Source organism: Elephantulus edwardii, unplaced genomic scaffold, assembly GCF_000299155.1.
Source record: "Elephantulus edwardii isolate Elephantulus edwardi_28Jun2011 unplaced genomic scaffold, EleEdw1.0 scaffold00157, whole genome shotgun sequence".
Classification (NCBI taxonomy): domain Eukaryota; kingdom Metazoa; phylum Chordata; class Mammalia; order Macroscelidea; family Macroscelididae; genus Elephantulus; species Elephantulus edwardii.
The window spans coordinates 5,632,273-5,651,635 of NW_006399907.1; the positions used below are offsets into that span (position 1 = coordinate 5,632,273).

The 19,363-nt window shown below is 38.8% G+C and overlaps 1 protein-coding gene across 2 annotated transcripts in view; it reads right to left on the reverse strand.

Annotated features, from left to right (window-relative positions):
• The window catches only part of TMTC1 (transmembrane and tetratricopeptide repeat containing 1), a 477,484-nt gene that overhangs the window by 98,030 nt on the left and 360,091 nt on the right, over window positions 1–19,363 (reverse strand). For both annotated transcript variants that reach the window (XM_006895074.1, XM_006895075.1), the window contains exon 9: window positions 18,389–18,502. In XM_006895074.1, the coding sequence (XP_006895136.1) occupies window positions 18,389–18,502 (114 nt within the window). The remainder of the gene's footprint in view (window positions 1–18,388; window positions 18,503–19,363) is intronic.

Here is a 19,363-nt window from a genome sequence, read left to right on the forward strand (position 1 = left end):
TCTCAGTTTCAAAAGGACAAATACTGCATGGTGCCACTGCTGTAAAATGGGACTGATATCAGGGTTGGGGTAAGACTGAGAAAAACTGGATACATTCCATATACTGCATTGAAACAGATGAGGGAGAGAACAATTTAAAAGCGATATATGATAGGGTATTATGGCTATCACAAGAATCCATAATTAAGGTTGCATAGTGGAGTGTACTTGGGGAGGTGGGAGGGGTGCGGGGGGATTGTATATCAAAGAAATAATTTTTCTTTTACTTTTCAAAGAGAGGAGCGAACTGGGGCAGGGGTTGGGGGGAGGGCTGGGGAGGGAGAAAAGTGCAACAATAAATGAATGGAAATCCAAAATATTTTTAAATTTTATTAAAATTATTTTTAAAAAAGGCTAAAGAAAAAGGAAGGAGAAATGAAGTAGAAAATTAACTGATACTCAATGAACAGTTACTGAAAATGATGGATGATCAGATATTTTGTGTGTTGCAATGTATGTTGTGGAACAGAATGTTCATGACCGATTAGGGGGAAAATCCAGCAATATGCTTTGTAAACTTTGACTCATTTTCTTTCTTTACTATTGTATCAATTAGTATTGATTGTGGATCTAAGTAAACTGGAGTCATTGACGATTTAAAAAAAAAAGAATTAACTTCCCAGTAATAGTTCATATACAGATTGCTCCTTGGCATTGACTGCAATTCCTCACAATGTTATCAGCACTCTCCTTATTTCCTCTTTGGGTTCCCTGTTTCCAGTCATCTATTTTCTCTTTCTCTACATTTTCTATTTAGGATTTATGTTGCCTTTTTGTCCACATAATTATTCTGGGAAACACATTATTTGTATTCATTTTGCAGGCTAATTTGGCTAAAAGGTGGTCTCTCTAATTGTCTTCAGTGTCAACTCAGAAGGTGTTCTCAGAGCAATGGACTTGGAATTCTTCTAGTTTCTTTTTTGACCAGAAAGTATAGACTTCTGCCTTGAAGTTTGTCATATGTTTTATTTTAAACTTATTCTAATCTTTATGTGGTCTTGGTGAGTGGTCACTAATGGAAGCTGGGTTCCACCTAGTTCTTCTAATCTCTGATTAGAGAAGCCTGAGCTTTATAAAAGGCATTAGTCCAAAGGACTGATTGTTTCCCTACATTTTCATTTTACTTTCTTCTCCTATGCTCCAAATGGGAAGAGATCAATAGTTGCTTTCAAGCTTATAAGACCCCACATGCTACTCACTAGACTAGGATGCAGAGCATCATCATCTTACAGTTTATGTTTTGCCACTTTATTCTGATGGCCCCTGAGGTTATAGTCCATTACCTTCATGCTCTGTGTTTCAATGCCAATGTCCAAGCAGTTTATATATGCCTCTATATACTCCATTATTCATACTAATACATGAACCACATTGGCAAAAATGCAGAAAAATCCACCACCATATCTATACATGTATGTGGGCATACTCCCCTATGACCTTACCTCTTTAGGATACACACTCAAAATCTGTTAATTATTTAGTGTAACAGGTCTGTATATGTTACGGCATTTATTATGTTGTTTCTGTAAGGTGCTGCTGAGTCACGTATGACTCACAGCAACCCAAGGAACAGTAAATCTGAACCTGGTCCTACCGTGTACCATCCTTCTCATACTCAAAACACTTGACCGAATTGCCACAGCTACTGTAACAATCCATCTTGCTGCAGATCTTCCTCTCTTTTTCTGACCATTTTTCCAAGCATGGTGTCCTATTCCAAGAAATTGCTCCTCCAACCAACATGTCCAAAGTACATGAGACAAAGCCTTGCCATCCTTGCCTCTGAGTACTCTGGTTGCACTCTTTCCAAGAAGTGCCTACCTGTTCTTTTTCCAGTCAATGGGAAATTCAGTACTCTCCTCCAACATCTGTTGTTGTTAGATGCTGTCAAGTACAACCCATAGTGACCCTCTGAATAGAGGATCTGAACCCTGTCCTATCCTGTACCATCCTCACTAGAGCCCACTGTGGCAGTCACTGTATCAATCCACCTGGCTTGAGGGTCTTCCTCTCTTGCCAATCTTCTACCTTTAGAAGTATCATGTCACTCGACAAAGAACATTCCCTCCTAACAACATGCCCGAAATACATAAGGTAAACCTTCATCCTCTTTGCCTCCAAAGAGCACTCTGGCTGCACTGTCCTCAAGACATGTCTGTTTGTTCTTTCGGCAGTCCACGGGAGGTTCAGTGCTCTTTTCCAACACCACAATTCAAAGGCATCAATTCTTCTTCTGTAATATTTATTCATTATCCAGCGCTTGGATACATGGCCACTGACCGGAATGACCATGGCCTGAACCAGATTGCAGCAACTGTTAAAAAGACTCTACTCAGTTGCCTCTCCAAATCAAGTAATAGGAAAGCTAAGACTTATGCTCTCGGGAAATGAGTGATTTCAAATAGCTGAATTTTCTTGATTCCTGAGGTGTTACCCTGTAAGTGCTAATCTTTCCTTGGAATCCTGGAGGGATCATGGTAAATTCTGATTTCTGAAACAGAATATATGGGAAAATGTTTTGATAAGAAAGTAAAATAAAATTAGAGTTAGAAATTTATAGGTTAACTTTTGAATGTCACTTGGTAACTGTGTAGTTTAGGATTAAAGTATGTATTTTGTTTTCTCTGTAAAAATGAGGCTAACACCGTATCTCAAATGGTTTCCATGTGAATAGGTGCAATGATGTATATGAGAATGTCCATTACACCTGTGATGCGATGTATGCATTTCTTACATTTTCTTTCTCTTTTTTTACTATGTATGTTTAAGGGTTAGGGGAAGGCTCTAACACCTCTAGGTGACATGGATGATTCCCTCCACAGCCCCAGTGAACCCATGTTAGGCTGCAGCAGTTGGTTCTATTGTCATAGATTTCCCATCTTCTGTAATATCATTAGCTTCACTGCAGTCATTGCCCTTCAACTCACTCCCATTAGTCAAAAAAACATCGATATTTCTTTTTCCCCTTCAAGATTAACCCAGTGAACACCAGTGTCATCTTGTACTCAGGTATTTCTCCTGTCCCATGGTTTCTCAGGTATGAAGGACAAATAACCTTCTATATTCTAATAATGGACTATTCTAATAATACCTGGACCAAGAGTTGTCAGAACAGAGCAAGAAAACACTGCATGGTTCAAAATTGGGAAGGCGTACACTAGGGATGTGTCCTGCCTCCATACCTCTTCAACCTGTATGCAGAACAGATTATCCTAGAGGCTGGGTTCTATGAGGAGGAGTGTGCTGTCAGGATTGGTGGCAGATCTATCAACAACCTGCGTTATGCAGATGACACAACCCTGCTTGCTGAAACTGAGTAGGACCTGAAGCACTTGCTACAGAGGGTCAAGAACTGCAGCCTCCAATATGGATTGAGGCTCAGTGTCAAGAAGACAATGATTCTCACCACTGGACCAACTGGCAGCATCAGGATAGATGGTGAAGAGATTGAGATTGTTCACAGCTTTAGTTTGCTTCACTCCACAGTCAACACTCTAGGCACCAGTAGCCAGGAAATGAAAAGACTTATTGCGACGGGGAAGTCTGCTGCTAGGGACCTCTCCAAAGTACTGAAGAGTAATGGTGTCTCTTTGGAGACTAAGGTGCATCTGATATAGGCCATGGTCTTTGCTATTGCTTGTTATGTGTCAGAGAGTTGGACAATGACTATGGAGGAAAGAAGGAGAATTGATACCTTTGAGCTTTGGTGCTGGAGAAGAGTACTGAGGGTACCATGGACTGCTAGGAAAACAAACAGATTCATCCTGGGAAGGGTCAAACCAGGCGGCTCCTTGGAGGCAAGGATTCTGAAGCTCTGTCTGACATACTTTGGACATGTTGTAAGGAGGGAGAGGTCCTTGGAGAGGGACATCTTGCTTGGGAGGGTAGAGGGACAGCGCAAAAGGGGAAGGTCCTCTATGAGGTGGATTGATTAAGTGACTGGGATAATTGGGATGGGTGTGTAGGAGACAGTGCGACTGGCAAAGGACAGAGCAGAGTTTAGGGCTATTGTACATAGGGTTGCTATGAGTCGCAAGCGACTTGACGGCACAAAACAACAACAACAACAACATTCTAATAATGTAAGGACATTCTTTACCACACACTCCATCTAAACTGTGTCCACCCTTCATCAGTTGAAGCAAATGAGTTTTCAGAGAGAAGAGTCTTTGCCAAGCCTTTCTAATATGCTTGATAGCAAATGGAATTCCAGGCATATGTATTTTAGAAAGATACATCTGAGCTTCTAAGGTGATTCAAAGTCCTGTGTGGTTCTTCAGCGACAGAGCAACATGTTCAAGGAATCCTCATTTCTACAATATGAAATGCACTCTAGCTACTGGATTGAGTGATGGGTAGGAATAGTATGTTTGTATTCTTATTTAGTAACTGCCATTCCAGGAAATCCTTGGGTGAGTGATGTGTGACCTGAATATCCACCTCAGGAGTTGGGACAGCACAGAGTATAACTGGAGGGGGCACCCACATTAAACCTCCTACACAAAACACTACCTGGGGAAGCTAGAGTAATCTTGTACAATCCTCAATGAAACTCTGCTTTCTGAAATATAAAATTAAAAAAACCAGTGGGGGGCGGAAATCCTTGTACATATACATGTATTTATAAGTAATGGGAAATTATGACAGCACTCAAAAAATATCCGAGTTTATTTTATATCATTTAAATTATCAAATGTAATCTTGAATGAGAATTAGCCCTCGCACATAAAACACAGTTTCTACCTATCCACTGGCAAAGACACACACTAACACCACCTTGTATGGAAAAGAGTAACTTTTTACTGTAGCTTCTTCACATTTATGTAATGTCTAAAGAGTGTTGAATATACCATGGACTGCTAGGAAAACAAACAGGTTTTTCCTGGAGAAGGTGAAGCCGGAATGCTTCTTGGAGTCAAGGATTCTGAAGCTTCGCCTTACATACTTTGGGCATGTTGCAATGAGGGACTGATTCTTGGAGAGGGACATCATGTTTGGCAGAGTGGAGGGGCGGCGAAGGAGAGGAAGACCTTCGATGAGATGGATCGACTCTGTAACTGGAGCAGTGGGAATAAGATCGTTTGAGATGGCTAGGTTGGCACAGGATAGAACAGTGTTTAGAGCTCTTGTACATAATGTCGCTATGAGTTGCAAGCGACTCAATGGCACATAACAACAACAACAATGTATGAAATGTCAGAACTACTTTTCTAAAAGTTAACAGGCTAAATCAACTACACTGACCTTTTTAAAAAAAATACTAAGCAAACAATAGAATTCAGAGCATCCTCTGTTTTTCCTTTGAGGACTACTCACAGAGAACTTGGGTCAGTGTTTCTCAGGAAGGTCCATAAGATCATATGGGGTGTGAGCGAAAATGTTTTGGAGTCCTATTCTCAGTGAGTATGGGAAGGCACTCAGGGATCTGCACCTGTAAGCACTGCCATGGAACCGAGCAAGGTGGCTTTCAGGCTGTATCTGAGAATCGCTTCTTTGAATGCTTGGATGTGTTAGGTGCTATCAAATTGACTAAGACTCATAACAACCCTATGAAAAACCTATCCGAAACTTGCCTTATCCCGTGCCGTCCTCACAATCTCTGTAACGCTCAAACCCACTGAATCATTGAATGAGGGGATTGTTTCAAAGAGGGGAATACTTTCCTAACTGTGGCCTCTGTACAGACTACTAGACTATAGGATATGAGGCTTAAAATAGTGATTCTCACCTCAGATCCAAACTGCCTTTCTCGGGAACACTTGGAGATCCTGAGTGGTGTAGCCTGTTAACACCTTTAACATCTAACTGTACGACTGTCAGTCTGGGTGTCCCTCAGAGTCATCTCAGCTTTTGCTGATCTGTTGCTGTTGTTAAGTTGTTAAGTGCTGTCAAGTCGTAGATGACTCATAATGACCCTATGAATGAAAGACCTGAACACTTGTATAACTTTCATCATTCCTCCAAGTTCATAGGGTTTCTGGAGGCCAGCTGTTTCAGAAGTGGATGCCACTCTTGCTTCCAATCTTGTTTTAATCGGGAAGTTCCAGATCTAGTTCCGAAAAAAAATCATCTATTGAAGATTTCAAGAAGCACAGTTAAATTTTGACAAGCATGGAGAAGAGCCCTGATGGTTTTGAGACAATGATGGTTTAAGTGGTAGGATTCTCTCTCTCCATGCTGGAAACCTAGGTTCTCTGCCCAGCCAACACATGACGTTCATGCAAAGCTATGTTTTGCTTGCTAGTGAGGCTTACATGTTATGTTGCTGAGAAAGTTTTGGCAACTTCTGGATTGAAAGAAATCAGGGAGAAAGGTATGACAATCTCATCTTTTCATATACATTCTCTTGTAATCTTCAAAGCTCTATAAAATCTGAACAGTATTTTGTTGAAACTGTTATGTTCATTTATACAGGAAATAAAGAATTAAGCTCATGTAGTGAATATTATATGGTACCACTGAGAAGCCCCTGTCAAGTCTGAGGAACTTTTACCTCCAAGAGCTGTGATGATGACATCCATAGCAGAATTCCCCTCTGATTGCACTGAGGAGGTTTCCTCATTTAACTTCCCCCTGGGGACAAGAACTATTGACAATACGGAGTAAAGGTCCAAACTCTTGCCTCCATTCACTGTAACTGCAAAACCATCCAGCTTGGAGGAAATTGTGGGGTCTGCTGAGGCCTCTGTCAGAACTCCAGATCTGCTCAACCCCTCCCTTGGCCCAGTCTTGTTTCCTTGGCCTCTATCCCCAGCACTCCTGATGAAAAGTTCCTAAAAACCTTGCTAAACACAATCTCTTCCCTGGATTCTGTTTTCTGGAGAACTAACTTATGCCAGTACTTGAAGGGCAAGAGTGGTATGAGGCAGAAATAAGAAAAACAATGGGAGGACAACCTTCTGAATAGAAACTACAGAACTCTCATTTCAAAACTCGGATCACGTGTACGACCAAGATGTAACTACAATGCTACGATTTTCCAGGAAATGAAATGTTTAATTTCATGAACAAAGCTTCCATTCTTAATGAACACCATATGGTCTCAAGCACAGCAGTGACACATTGTGGTGGTGTTAGAACCTCTGCGTTGGCTCTGACTCGTGGAGAACCTAGGCTCACCATGAACCAGATCCTGCTGTCTGCTCCCACACCACCCTCACAATCCCTGCTGCATTTGAGACCATTGCTGCAGTCACTGTGCCAATCCATCCCATTGAGGGTATTTCTCAGTTCTCAACTTTTTTCTTTTAAAATTGGTTTGCTTACAGATTTTGTATACATTGTGTTAGTGACCCTAGTGACCCTCTGTTTTACTGAACTGAATATTCTCCAGGGACTGGTTCCTTCCGATGACATGTCTGAAGCAAGTGAGACAAAGTCTCCCCATCTTCACTTCTAAGGAGTATCATGGCTCCAAATTTCCCAAGACAGTTTTGTTCCTTATTTTGATAGTCCATGGTGTATGTATGTACTACTTTTTTATGTTTAGAAATTCTATATTATTTGCAAATATCATAATTCAAATGCATCAATACTACTTCAGTCTTCTTTTTCATGTTTTAGTTTCTACATGCTTATAAAGGCAATGAAAAAAACCATGGCTTGAGTCAAGCAATCCTTAAGCTCTCAAACTCAGAGCTTTAAGGTGTTAGAAACTTTTGCTTTTTAACACGTTAAAGGAATATGTTGTAAAAGATCTGCCCAAAGAAGTATATTTTTTGCTTTCTTGACTGCTATTTCTACGGGCATTGACTGTGGATCAAAATATAGAATCATTGACAATTTCAATCTTTCCTCCAATTATCACGATATTGCTTCCTTGAATGAGAATTTTTAGTTTTCTTTCCATACTGAACACTGTACCCTTTGATCTTCATCAATAAGTGCTTCAAATCTTCTTCACTTTCAGTAAACAATGTTATCTATCCACCACAGGTTGTAATAAGCCTTCCTCTTGTTTGGATAATGTGTTCTTCATTTGGTATAGTTTCTTGTTATTTGCTCATTATATAGACTGATTAAATATGGTCAAAGAATAGAATGCTGACACACACCTTTTCTGACTTTAAACAGAAACAACTGCTGCCTATGTATAGGCTACATGTGAGTACAACTAAGTGTTCCAGAATTTCCACTCATAAAAATGTTATCTATAATTTGTTATGATACTCACAGTCAAACACTGGTTGTAGAACCAATAAAACACAGAAAAACAGCTTCTGGTCTTCCCTGCTGTCAGCTATCTGTCTTCTGATGGGTGATAGCAGAAAAGCAATGATTTTTACATCCTCTTTTGAATCTGGCTTCAATTTTGGGCAGTTTCCTGCTAATGTACTACCCTAAATATTTTAAAATTACTTTCAGCACAAGCTTACTTACATGTGATATAACAATAATTTTCACATTACAATGGGATCGCCTTTTGTTGGAATAGGTATGTATGTGGATTTCTTCCTGTCAGTTAGCCAAGTCTTGGCTATATTTCTTGGCACAGACAAATGAATGCGTCACTATTGTATCTTTTTTGTTGATTCATGCCAATTGATTTTCCATTAACACTTGCAGCACTATTTTTCACCAATGCTTTTAGCTCAGTCTGTGTATCCTCCTTAAGTAATGTTTGTTCTTATATGCAACCTCCTAAAATGGGTGAATGTTGACCAATTCTTCCTTTTCTTTAGCTACTCTATATTCCAGAGGAAGTTTCAGAATCTGTTCAGACACTTGATTTGGAAATGTATTCCCCCCCTATCTTTTAAGTAACTATTTGCTTTCCTCATGTCTAATGTCCTTGATATCATCCCACAATTAGTACTGTCTTTGGTCATCAGTGTTTCATGTGTCAAATTTACTCTTGTGATGGTCTGTAAATTCAAGTAGGAGATGATGTAGATCGTACTTTGGCTCTTGAACTTGTATCTGAGCAGCTGGACTCTCGTCCTTTTCTGACGATACCAAGCTTCTCTATCATTTCTTTCCACAGTTGGTCAATTTTACTTTTCTGCATTCCATCTGGTGAGTTCCACATGACAATCACCATTTGTGATGTTAAAAAATGTATTCTAATAATAATCCTTGGTTTTAAAAAACTCTATTATGATATCTCTTGTTATAATTTTATCACCAAGGTCTTATTTTCCAATCACTAATCTTCCTTTGTTTACAACTTTCATATTATTTTCACCAGTATGAAAACTGGTAGTTGAATAATAAATACCAATGGCAGTATATATATATATATATATACACACACACACATATATAACAATGTGTATATATTTTCACTAATGAGAAATATGCGTAATATTAACGTTGTTTGGTGCCACAAGTAACTAGAGGTTGGTGGTATGAGTCCATTCAGTGGCTCAGCAAAAGAAAAGGCCTAGAAATTGGCTTCCATAGACATGACAACCAAGAAAACACCATGAAGCAGTTCTAGCATGTAGCATGGAGTCAGCATGAGTTGTGACTAACTGAAATGGTAACTAAAACTAACACTTGGAAAATGACCTTGGGAAAACATGCAGATGTTGGTCTTTAAAAAAACCCAACAAACCATCAACCCAATACTACAGAAAGACAAGAATTCGTCTTTACTTGTTAAATCAAGGTAATAAATGATACTGGAAATTCCTCCTGTAAGCACACATGAGAACAGTTATCCAGGACCACCTATAGTCATGAGAGAGTTGGTTTTAACTATCTATTCGAAATAGCCTGTATAAAGAAGAGCTCTCAAAATATTAAATAACTCCTGATTTTCTAAAAATGTTCAAATATTACCATTTTATAGACAGCATATATTAATGAACTTATACTAACATAGTCTTAGTGAATATACTCAGGACATCAATGCACAGTAGATTAATCAGACACGGTTAAATTTCATTAGATTCTGATATAGCACTGCCTTGATACATATCCCTTTATTACTTCCTTTCCCCACATACATCTATTGCAGACTAATGAAATCTTCTGACATAGTTCAAGTTTTCTATACAGGAGAGAATACAAAGAATTATCCCAATTGGTATTATCATCATGTCAAGCTTTTATTTTATGCATGAAAGAAATTCCAACCAAAAGGATTCAGTTCTATTCTTTTTCATGGGCCAATCAATTAAATAGCAAGTGAAGATGTCTTTGCATTAACAGTAAAGTCTTTCCTTTTTAGTTATGCTAAAAGAAAAGGGCACGGTCAGGGATTTCAACTCCCTTTGAACATGATTTTCTTTTCCTTCCACATTTTCTGTTTAAAAATCCCTAACAGACATATTAGTAGCGGGCAAGTCTGTTCTGAGGGTCTCATGGCAGCTCAAGTCTTCTAGAATCCCCTTAGTACAGGATGACGTATCTCCTTTTTTATTTCAGGCTCAAGTATTGTCAGAGATTGTGAGGATGGCACAGGATAAAACAGGGTCATACTCAACTCCATAGCACCTAACAACAACAATAATTTCATTTCAGAGAGAGCTCTGGCGGCGTACTGGGGTCAGGAGTTGTGCTACCGACCCAAAGGAATGTCGTTCAAATCCACTAACTGTTCTGAGGAAGAAAGATGGGAAATCTCTTCTCATGTGATTTACATCCTCTGATAACCCACTGGAGGGTCAGCTATGAGTTGATTCCAGTTTGACGGTAATGAGTTTGAAGTTTTTTAAAAAAAATGATTCCAAAAGAAAAACCAAGGCAGATTCATAGTATTGTATCATTGAGGGAGAAAAATCAATCTTAGTTGATTTACTGATATTTTATACAGAGAAAGAAAATCACTATCAGAGTTACATTCTTAATCAATGGAATAAGGTGGGTAGTGCAGTTAGTGGAAGGGAGGATGATCTGCTATCATTAAAGGAAAAAACTTTCATGGCTCAATGACAAGTCAAGTTTTATTCTCATTCTCAATTGTAGGGCCCCCTGTAGAAAAGCTGATTTTAAATAAGATACTGTTGTTGTTGTTGATTGCCTTTGAGTCAAGCACAACTCATAGTGACCCTATGAAAAAAAGACTTGAAGCTCCTCTAAAACTAGCGACATTTATCAAAATTCATAGGGTTTCCGGAGGCATGTTATTTAGGAAGTGGATGCCATTCCTGATTCCAAACTTGTCATATCATGTTATCATCTTTATATGCCATTAAATTGTTTGCAATGTACAGCAACCCAATGTACAGCAGCTCTGAACTCTTCCCTGTCCTGAGCCAGTCTCACTAACTCTGACACACCAACCCCAACTGCCCCAGTTACTGTATCAATCCATTTCATCCTGGGTCTCCCTCTCCTGTGCTGTCCATCCACCCTTCAGAGCATGATGTCCTTCTCCAAGGACTGTTCTCTCCTGGATACGTGCCCAAAGTAAGTGAGGCAAAGCTTCAAAATCCTAGCCTCCAAGGAAAGACTTGGTTTCACTCTCTCCGGGACAGACCTATTTGTTTTCTTGGCAGTCCATGCTATGTTCAAGGCTCTTCTCCAGCACCACAACTCAAAGGCATATATACTTTTGTCATCCTTAGTGTTCAACTTTTGTCCAAATCTCTGAAGCGTAACACGTAACTGAGAAGAACGTGGCCTGGATTAGGCACACCATTGTATCCAGGCTGACACTGCTGCTCTTCAGCACTCTGGAGAGGTCCATGACAGCAGATTTTCCCAATGCAATTTGTCTTTTGATTTCTTGACTGCTGGTGTTAAGAGTGTTGATTGCGGAGCTGAGTTAGCTGTAATTGTTAACGACCTCAATCTCTTCTCCTTCTATCATGATGCTGCCAATTGGCCCAGTGGTGAGAATCTTTGTCTTCTTGATATTGAGCTTCGATACATGTTGAAGACAACAGTCCTTGACCTTTTGCAGTAAGTGCTTCAGGTGCTCCTCAGTTTCAGCAAGCAAGGTGTGCCATTTGCATACTGTAGGTTGTTAATGAGTCTTTCTCCAATCCTGACGCCACACTCCTCCTCAGAAAGCCTTGCTTCCCAAAGGATCTGTTCTGCATACGATTGAAAAGATACTGGGACAGGATGCATCCCTGACACACTCTTCCTGATTCTGAACCATGCAATGCTTCCTTTCTCTGTTCTAAGGACTGCTTCTTAGTTCAAATACAGGTTTCATATAAGCACAATCACATGCATTGAGATACCCATTTTTCTCAAGGTTAGCCACAATTTATTGTGATCCACACAGTCAAATGTCTTTGCATAGTAAATGACACACAGACGGACATTCTTCTGGTATTCTCTGTTTTTTTGCCAAGATCCATCTAACATTGGCAATAATGTCCCTAATGCCCAAACCTCTTTTAAATCAGCCTGTATTTCTGGTAGTTCTCTGTCAATGTACTGTTCCAATCTTTTCTGGATAATTTTCAGGATTTTGCTAGTGTGTGATATTAGTGAAGATAAAAAACAGCTTCTATGAGTCCATTACCTAGAGTGAAAACTCTTCTAAAATCTCTTAATTGTGTTCCCAGATCCAGGTGTTCTCTACTCCTTGTAGAACCCACTGGCAGAAAAGTACCTGGAACTTAATAAACTTCTTCTTTAAGCATGGTCCTTTATGCTCCTGTGTATTGAGTTGCAGGACTATATGAGTCAACTGTATTCACTAATCAATTTATCTAGTTGTTTCTTTTCCCCTGAAATTGTTGTTGTTGTTAAGTGCCCTTGAATCAAGGACAACCCATAGAGACCCTATGAACAAAAGACCTGAACCTTGTTCTATAACTATTGTTGTTTCTCTAAGTTCATAGAGTTTCCAGAGGCATGTTGTTTAGGAAGTGGATGCCACTCCTGCTTCCAAGCCTTTCTTAACCTGGGAGCTCCATCAAACATTGTCCACAATGGGAAACCATTATGGCATTTGACACACAGTGGCACAGCTTTCAGCATCACAGCAACCCTAACTAACCTCAGTACAGCAAATTGAATTATATCATTAAATTTTATATTTTTTTTTCAAACTCATTCAATGCAAACAAAACTCACTGCCAGTGAATTGATTCTGACTTTGAAACAAAATGGGTATGGAGCTATTTTATAAACACTTTAAGAACTTTAGGGTGGGGGAAATTAAGAAATTGCTGTTGAATTAACTGTGAACAAGAAAACTGTAAAAGACTGGAGGAAGATAAATTTCAGATAGGATATTTAAATTTCTCTGTAAGTATCTTAACAATTTTACACCAGCATTGAAAATCATGGTAATTTGCTTCCATAATGAGTACATCCAAGACAAGTCCGGAGAAATTTTTGGATAAGATTTTGTTGGAGCTAATCAGACAACCCTTACACAAAGAAAACGCTTGATGTGGCATTAGAAGATTAATGAATGCACAAAACCTTAACATTATAAACAACCCATTTTACATTTCCCCATTTCAACCACTCCCCAAGAAAGACTATCTTTTGCACTTTATGCAGGTAGGGTCATTACTGCTCCTTAGCTTGAGCCATTCAGTGAAAGTATGTAGGAAAAAGAAAAGTGTTTGGGTAGGAAGAACTGAATTGCCAAATAATCACTGGATTTCCCACCTCCATAACATGAGGTAGAAGAGTAGAAACTTCAGCTAGGTAAAACAATGGTTAGACAGTGTGCAGACACGTCACAGAACCACAGTGGTTTGCTGATTCACCCAAGCTTTGTAACACCAACAGATGTGGTGCTGTCCTTCTAAGCAGAGCAAACACTTGAGTTTGCTGTGGATTTAAGGAAAGGTTTCTGACATTTTTCTTTGTTGATGTGGGTCTTAAATTGAATCCATTATCTTAGCTGCAGCACTTTCCTCTGCATTGCAGAAATATAATTGGTGACCTATGTCAAATAGAGGTGAGCTCTGTGGTATTTTTGTATTATTTAAAACATAAAATAGCATATTCAAAAGAAGTAGAATATTTATATCATAGATAATTGCCAATTTAACTAGTTTTATATTTGAAATTGTAAGTCAGTCAAAAAGAGATTAGAGTAGATACAACCCTAATGACTAATTTCACTATTGCCTTTGGGATCTTTATAATCATTATAACAGTAATGGATAATTGTTGGAACTGATTTCAGATAAAATTTGCCTTTAACCCTGCCTCTCACAAAGCATTCTCATTTTGCTACGTGCAAATGTGGAAAGAACTAAGCATACTGAAGCTGAAGGAGGGCTGGAAGGGCAGGGAGGGGAAAGAATTCCTGTTTCAGCAAACTTCACAAACAAACAATAATATCAAACTAAGAATATTTCCCAGTTACCTAGGATAAACAATCATCAAGATGATGAATAGTCCTGTTGTCTTTAATTTATTCTCTAATAAAGAAAGGCAAATAAAAAAACAACACCACATGCAACAAAAATTTAAAAACCCAACCTTCTACCACCAGTGAGAGTTCGTCAAGGGGTGAACACAAAAATAATGACCTTTTTGTAGAAGATGTTTTTGTTCCTATGTGTTGTCGAGTTGCCGGCAACTCATAGCAATCCAATGCACAACAGCCCTAAACCTTGCTCTATCCTGTGCCAATCTTATTGTCTCTGACACACTTACCCCCATTACCCCAGTCACTGAATCAATCCACCTCATAGAGAATCTTCTTCTCCTGCACTTTCCCTCCACCCTCCCAAGCATGACATCCCTCTCCAAGGACTGATCCTGCCTTGCAACTTGTCCAAAATATGTCAGACAAGCAAGTATTCTACATATTTGGATACATGAGAACTCTCATGCTGGTCTGAAAAGAATAACATATTTCAACAACTCCTATGGCTACTCCTACAGTTTTAACTGATGGTTCCTGCTTGCACCTCCTCCTCTTCTCAAGGTACATTCCTGTGCACCAACCCCTGAAATATAATTGCTGATTTAAACATTTATTTTTATAGTTTCACTGGAAAAAGCAGGAAGTAACTAACTAGTCCCTGCAATTAGTAAAATCTATTGCCAGTCAATTCTGCTTACTTTATACCAGATCTGCCTTGTTTTTCTGTTTCTGTCTGACAGAAAATAGTCTGCAATAGATAAATAAGGGATCCCTTGTGGCCTATTGGCAAGAAGCTGCACTGCAATTTTGAAGGTGTTCAGTTCAAATCCCCTGCTGCTCTGTGGGAGAAGGATGGGCAGTCTCCTCTCACGTGATTAAGTGCCTCTGAAAACCTGTTGGAGGGTGAGCTATCTGACATGACAGTACACAACAACAACAGCAGTGAAATGTGGGAGCCTGAGTAGTGCAGTCTGTAGGGAGCATTGCTGTTAACCCACCGGAGATTTGGATCAACCAGTGACTCCCAGGGGAAAGATTAGTAATCTCCTCCCATGCTACTGAGAGTTAAGGAAACCACTGGAGGGTCACGTATAAATCAGTTCCAAGTCCATTGCAATGTCTGGTTTTTGATAAGAAACTGAAAATACTCTGTTGCACTTCTTTGCAGCCCATGTTTTTCAGGCCAATGCACTGCTTTTTTCCCCTTCCTTTAAAAATGTTTTAGGTATTATTTGCACGACAACAGTCCAGAATAAGAGGTGCATAGCACACTGTACTGGGGTTGTTGGGAGGGAGGAAATTGTCCAACAGTAAGTGAATAGAAATTCAAGTTTTCTGTCAACTTTCATTAAAGTATTCATAAAAAATTTAAAAAATAAATTAAAAAAGATAATAAAAATATAAAGACTACTTTTCTAGTCTAAAAAAACCCCAAATACCATAGGGGGGAAAAAAAATCACAAAACATTAATTAATTGTAAAAACCATGGAAAATGTTATAGATGCCTTTGGAACAATTTTTTAAATGACTTACTTTATTATAAAAGTAATACAATGTTCCCCCTCTACAACATTTGAAACAAACAAGAAAATACAAAGAAAGACAAAAGATTAAAAAAGACTATGATCTTCCTAACTGATAGGTAATAGCATTGTAAATATTTTTTGAGAACTTCCTCCTAGTGAAAGCCTAATGCTTGAAAATTTTTTTCCTTGGCAAAAATGATATCTTTCTGGTACACTGATATGATGGAATACTACACAGGACTCAGAATCAACAATTTTGAAAATTACTACATAACTTGGGAAAGACTGAAGGGCACAAATGCTGAGTCAACTAACTCAGTCTCTTAAGGATAAATACTGCATTGAGACCCTCATCACAAAAACAGAAGGATAACTAGTAAAATGTGTGTGGAGATCCAATGGGGGAAAGGGAACTGAGAGAGGGGGACCAGGGTAGAATCATAGGATCGCATAATTTGGTGATTTGGTCGGAGAAGGGAAATGGGAAAGATCCAGTGAGGATGCGATGTAGAAAGACAGGGTATTGATGGACATGGTTTAATGGTGAATGATTATATAACACATAATAAGTGAGAATGATTGTATGAAACACAATGTGGATGAAGGATAGTGTGAAATATAATGTATATGAAATTTGTATGCAAACCAATATAAAATTTTAAAAATGTGTATCTCTCAACTTATAAAATAGAAATAAATGATAAATTTTTCATTGTAATTTTTCATTTGGACTTATATTCCATATGATATTTGGGAAAGATGTGATAGCTAACTTGGTGTAAGGTTTTTTTTCCTTTTATTGGTTTGCATACAAAGTTTGTATACATTGTGTTTCACACTTTTCTTCATTCACATTGTACTTCACACAATCATTCTTATGAATTTTGTTTTATAAAATTAATCACCACTGGATCATGCCATCATTACCCTGTCAGATTTAGAAAACTGGTGTGTGTAGTTTTAAACTACTATTTGTTGTTTTTGTTTTGTGTCAAAAATAGTCGAGTTGCCCGTCACTCACAGCAACCGTAGGTACAATATCTTTGAATCCTGCCCTGTCCTGAGCCAGTTTCACTGTCTCTGACACATGTACGCCCATTGGCTCTGTTACTGTGTCAATCCATCTCATCCAGGGTCATCTTCTCCTGTGCTGTCCCTCCATCCTTTCCTAGCATGGTGTTCCTCTCCAGGACTGACCTTTCTTGGCTACATGCCCAAAGTATGTGAGACTGAGCTTCACAAACCTAGCCTCCAAAGAGAAACTTGGTTTCATTCTCTCAAAGACAGACCTATTGGTTCTCTTGGCTGACCATGGTATGTTCAATACTCCTCTCCAGTACCACAACCCAAAGGCATCAATTCTTTTTCTATCATCTTTATTCATTGTCCAACTGTCTGATGTAACGATCATAGCTTGGATCAGATGCACCTTAGTCTCTACACTGACAATCTTGTCCTTCAGCCTTCTAGAGAGGTCCCTGACAGCAAATTTTTCCTAATGCAATTCACCTTCTGATTTCCTGACTGCTGGTGCCAAGACTGTCAATTGTGGAACCAAGAAAGATAAAATTGTTAATAATCTCAATGTCTTCTTTATCATGATGCTGTCAATTGGCTCAGTGGTAATAATATTGGCTTTCTTGGTATTGAGCTTCAATTCTTCTGTAGCATACACCTCAGGTCCTCCTCAGTTTTAGCAAGCAAGGCTGTGTCATTTGCATACTGCAGATTGTTGATGAATCTTCCTCCAATCCTGATGCCACATCTCCTCTTCAAGTCCGGCCTCCTGAATGATCTGTCGGGCACACTGACTGAAAAAGGTATGGAACAAGATGCATCTCTGGTGTAAACTTTTCCTGATTCTAAACTATGCAGTGTTTCCTTGCTGTGTTCTGACCAATACTTCCTGATCCAAGTGTAAGTTTCACATGAGCATAATCATGTGCTCTGGGATTCCTATTTTTCTCAAGGTTAGCCACAATTTGTTGTGATCAACAAAGCCAAATGCAAATAAGTAATAGGTTCTTGAAGTGTAACGGGCTGCAAATGAAGAATGACACACTCATGCAGAATGTTGTTCAAAGGGATAGTTTAAAATATGTCAGCTGCTTAAAAATGATGTCAAAGTAACCTATGAGAGTGTCTTGATATAAGCATTGAGTGAAATTTATGATCTGATTGGTTATACATTTTAGGCATTTCCAAGAGAGAGAGAAAAAAACAATTATCAAGTATCAGAAAATTCAACCAAATGCAGGCCAATCACTGGAATATGGAAACTTCCCAAAGGTTCCTGTGAGCATCACAATATTCAACTTGCCGAGATCTACCTTACTTTAGTTTGCCCACATTTAGACATTCGAAGCCTATGCATAGTTATCTCTTCTCTACATATTTCACATTAAATTCATTTATTACCTGAACCAAAGGTAATAACCTAGAAGTAGAGAAGATAATACTGCAATATGAATGTGTAACATCTGTGCAGACTGCTGCTCTGTCAAGGGAACAACCAAGTCCATCACATAGAAGGAAAGGATGCATGGGATGAGCAACAGCGAGCACCAGGCATCTGCTTACTTGAGTGCTGTCCTGTAGTGGTAGATGGCTTCCCTGTTCCGTCCTTGGTCCTTCAGAAAATTGGCATAGTTGTAGTGTACCTTGGCGTTGTGAGGCAGGGTTTGAACTCCAGACCTAAAGTTAGTGATTAAAGAAAATCAGTCAACAAATAATAGTACTTGGACCGTTGTCAGTCTCATTCACAGGCTACAGAAATTTCATAAACGTCTACTTGAAATGGTCCACTGCATCCATCTAAGCCAAATTTCCTAAATTGATTCCTAAGAGTACAACAAAATGCATCAGGGAAAGAAGTGATAAGGTGATTTCCACAAAATCAAAATACATAACTATCACTTTTGCTGTGAAACACAAGGTATTTTTGTAGTTGTTAAGTGTCATCAACTTGAGTACATCTCATAGCAATCCTATCAATGAAAGACCTGAACCCTGTTCTATCCTTCGCTATCCTTATCATCCTTGACACTTGTGTCCACTGGTGTGCACACTATATCAATGTATCTTATTAAGGGTCTTCCACTTTTCCATTTACCTTTCACTTTTCAAGCATGATATCTTTCCAAGGAAAAGTTCCTCCTTCCATTAGGTCCAAAATATGTTATGCGAAGCTTCACTATCTTTCCTTTCAAGGAACAATCTGGTTGCACTGTTTCCAAGACATCTCTGTCTGTTCTTTTGGCAGTCCAAGGGATATATAGCACTCTTCATGAAAGATACAACTTAAATACATAGATTCTTCTTCTGTTATTCACTGTCCAGCTTTGAGATGACTGGAAAGACTATGGTTTGAATCAGGCACATCTTAGTCTCTAAACTGACATACATCATTCTTCTTCATGACTTTGGAGACATTCCTGAAAGCATATTTTCTCAATGCTATACAAAGGAAGAGGAACAGTTGTAAGCAGACACTGGTGATTGGGACATGGAATGTGAGAACCATGAATGTAGGAAAATTAGATATTGTTAAGGAAG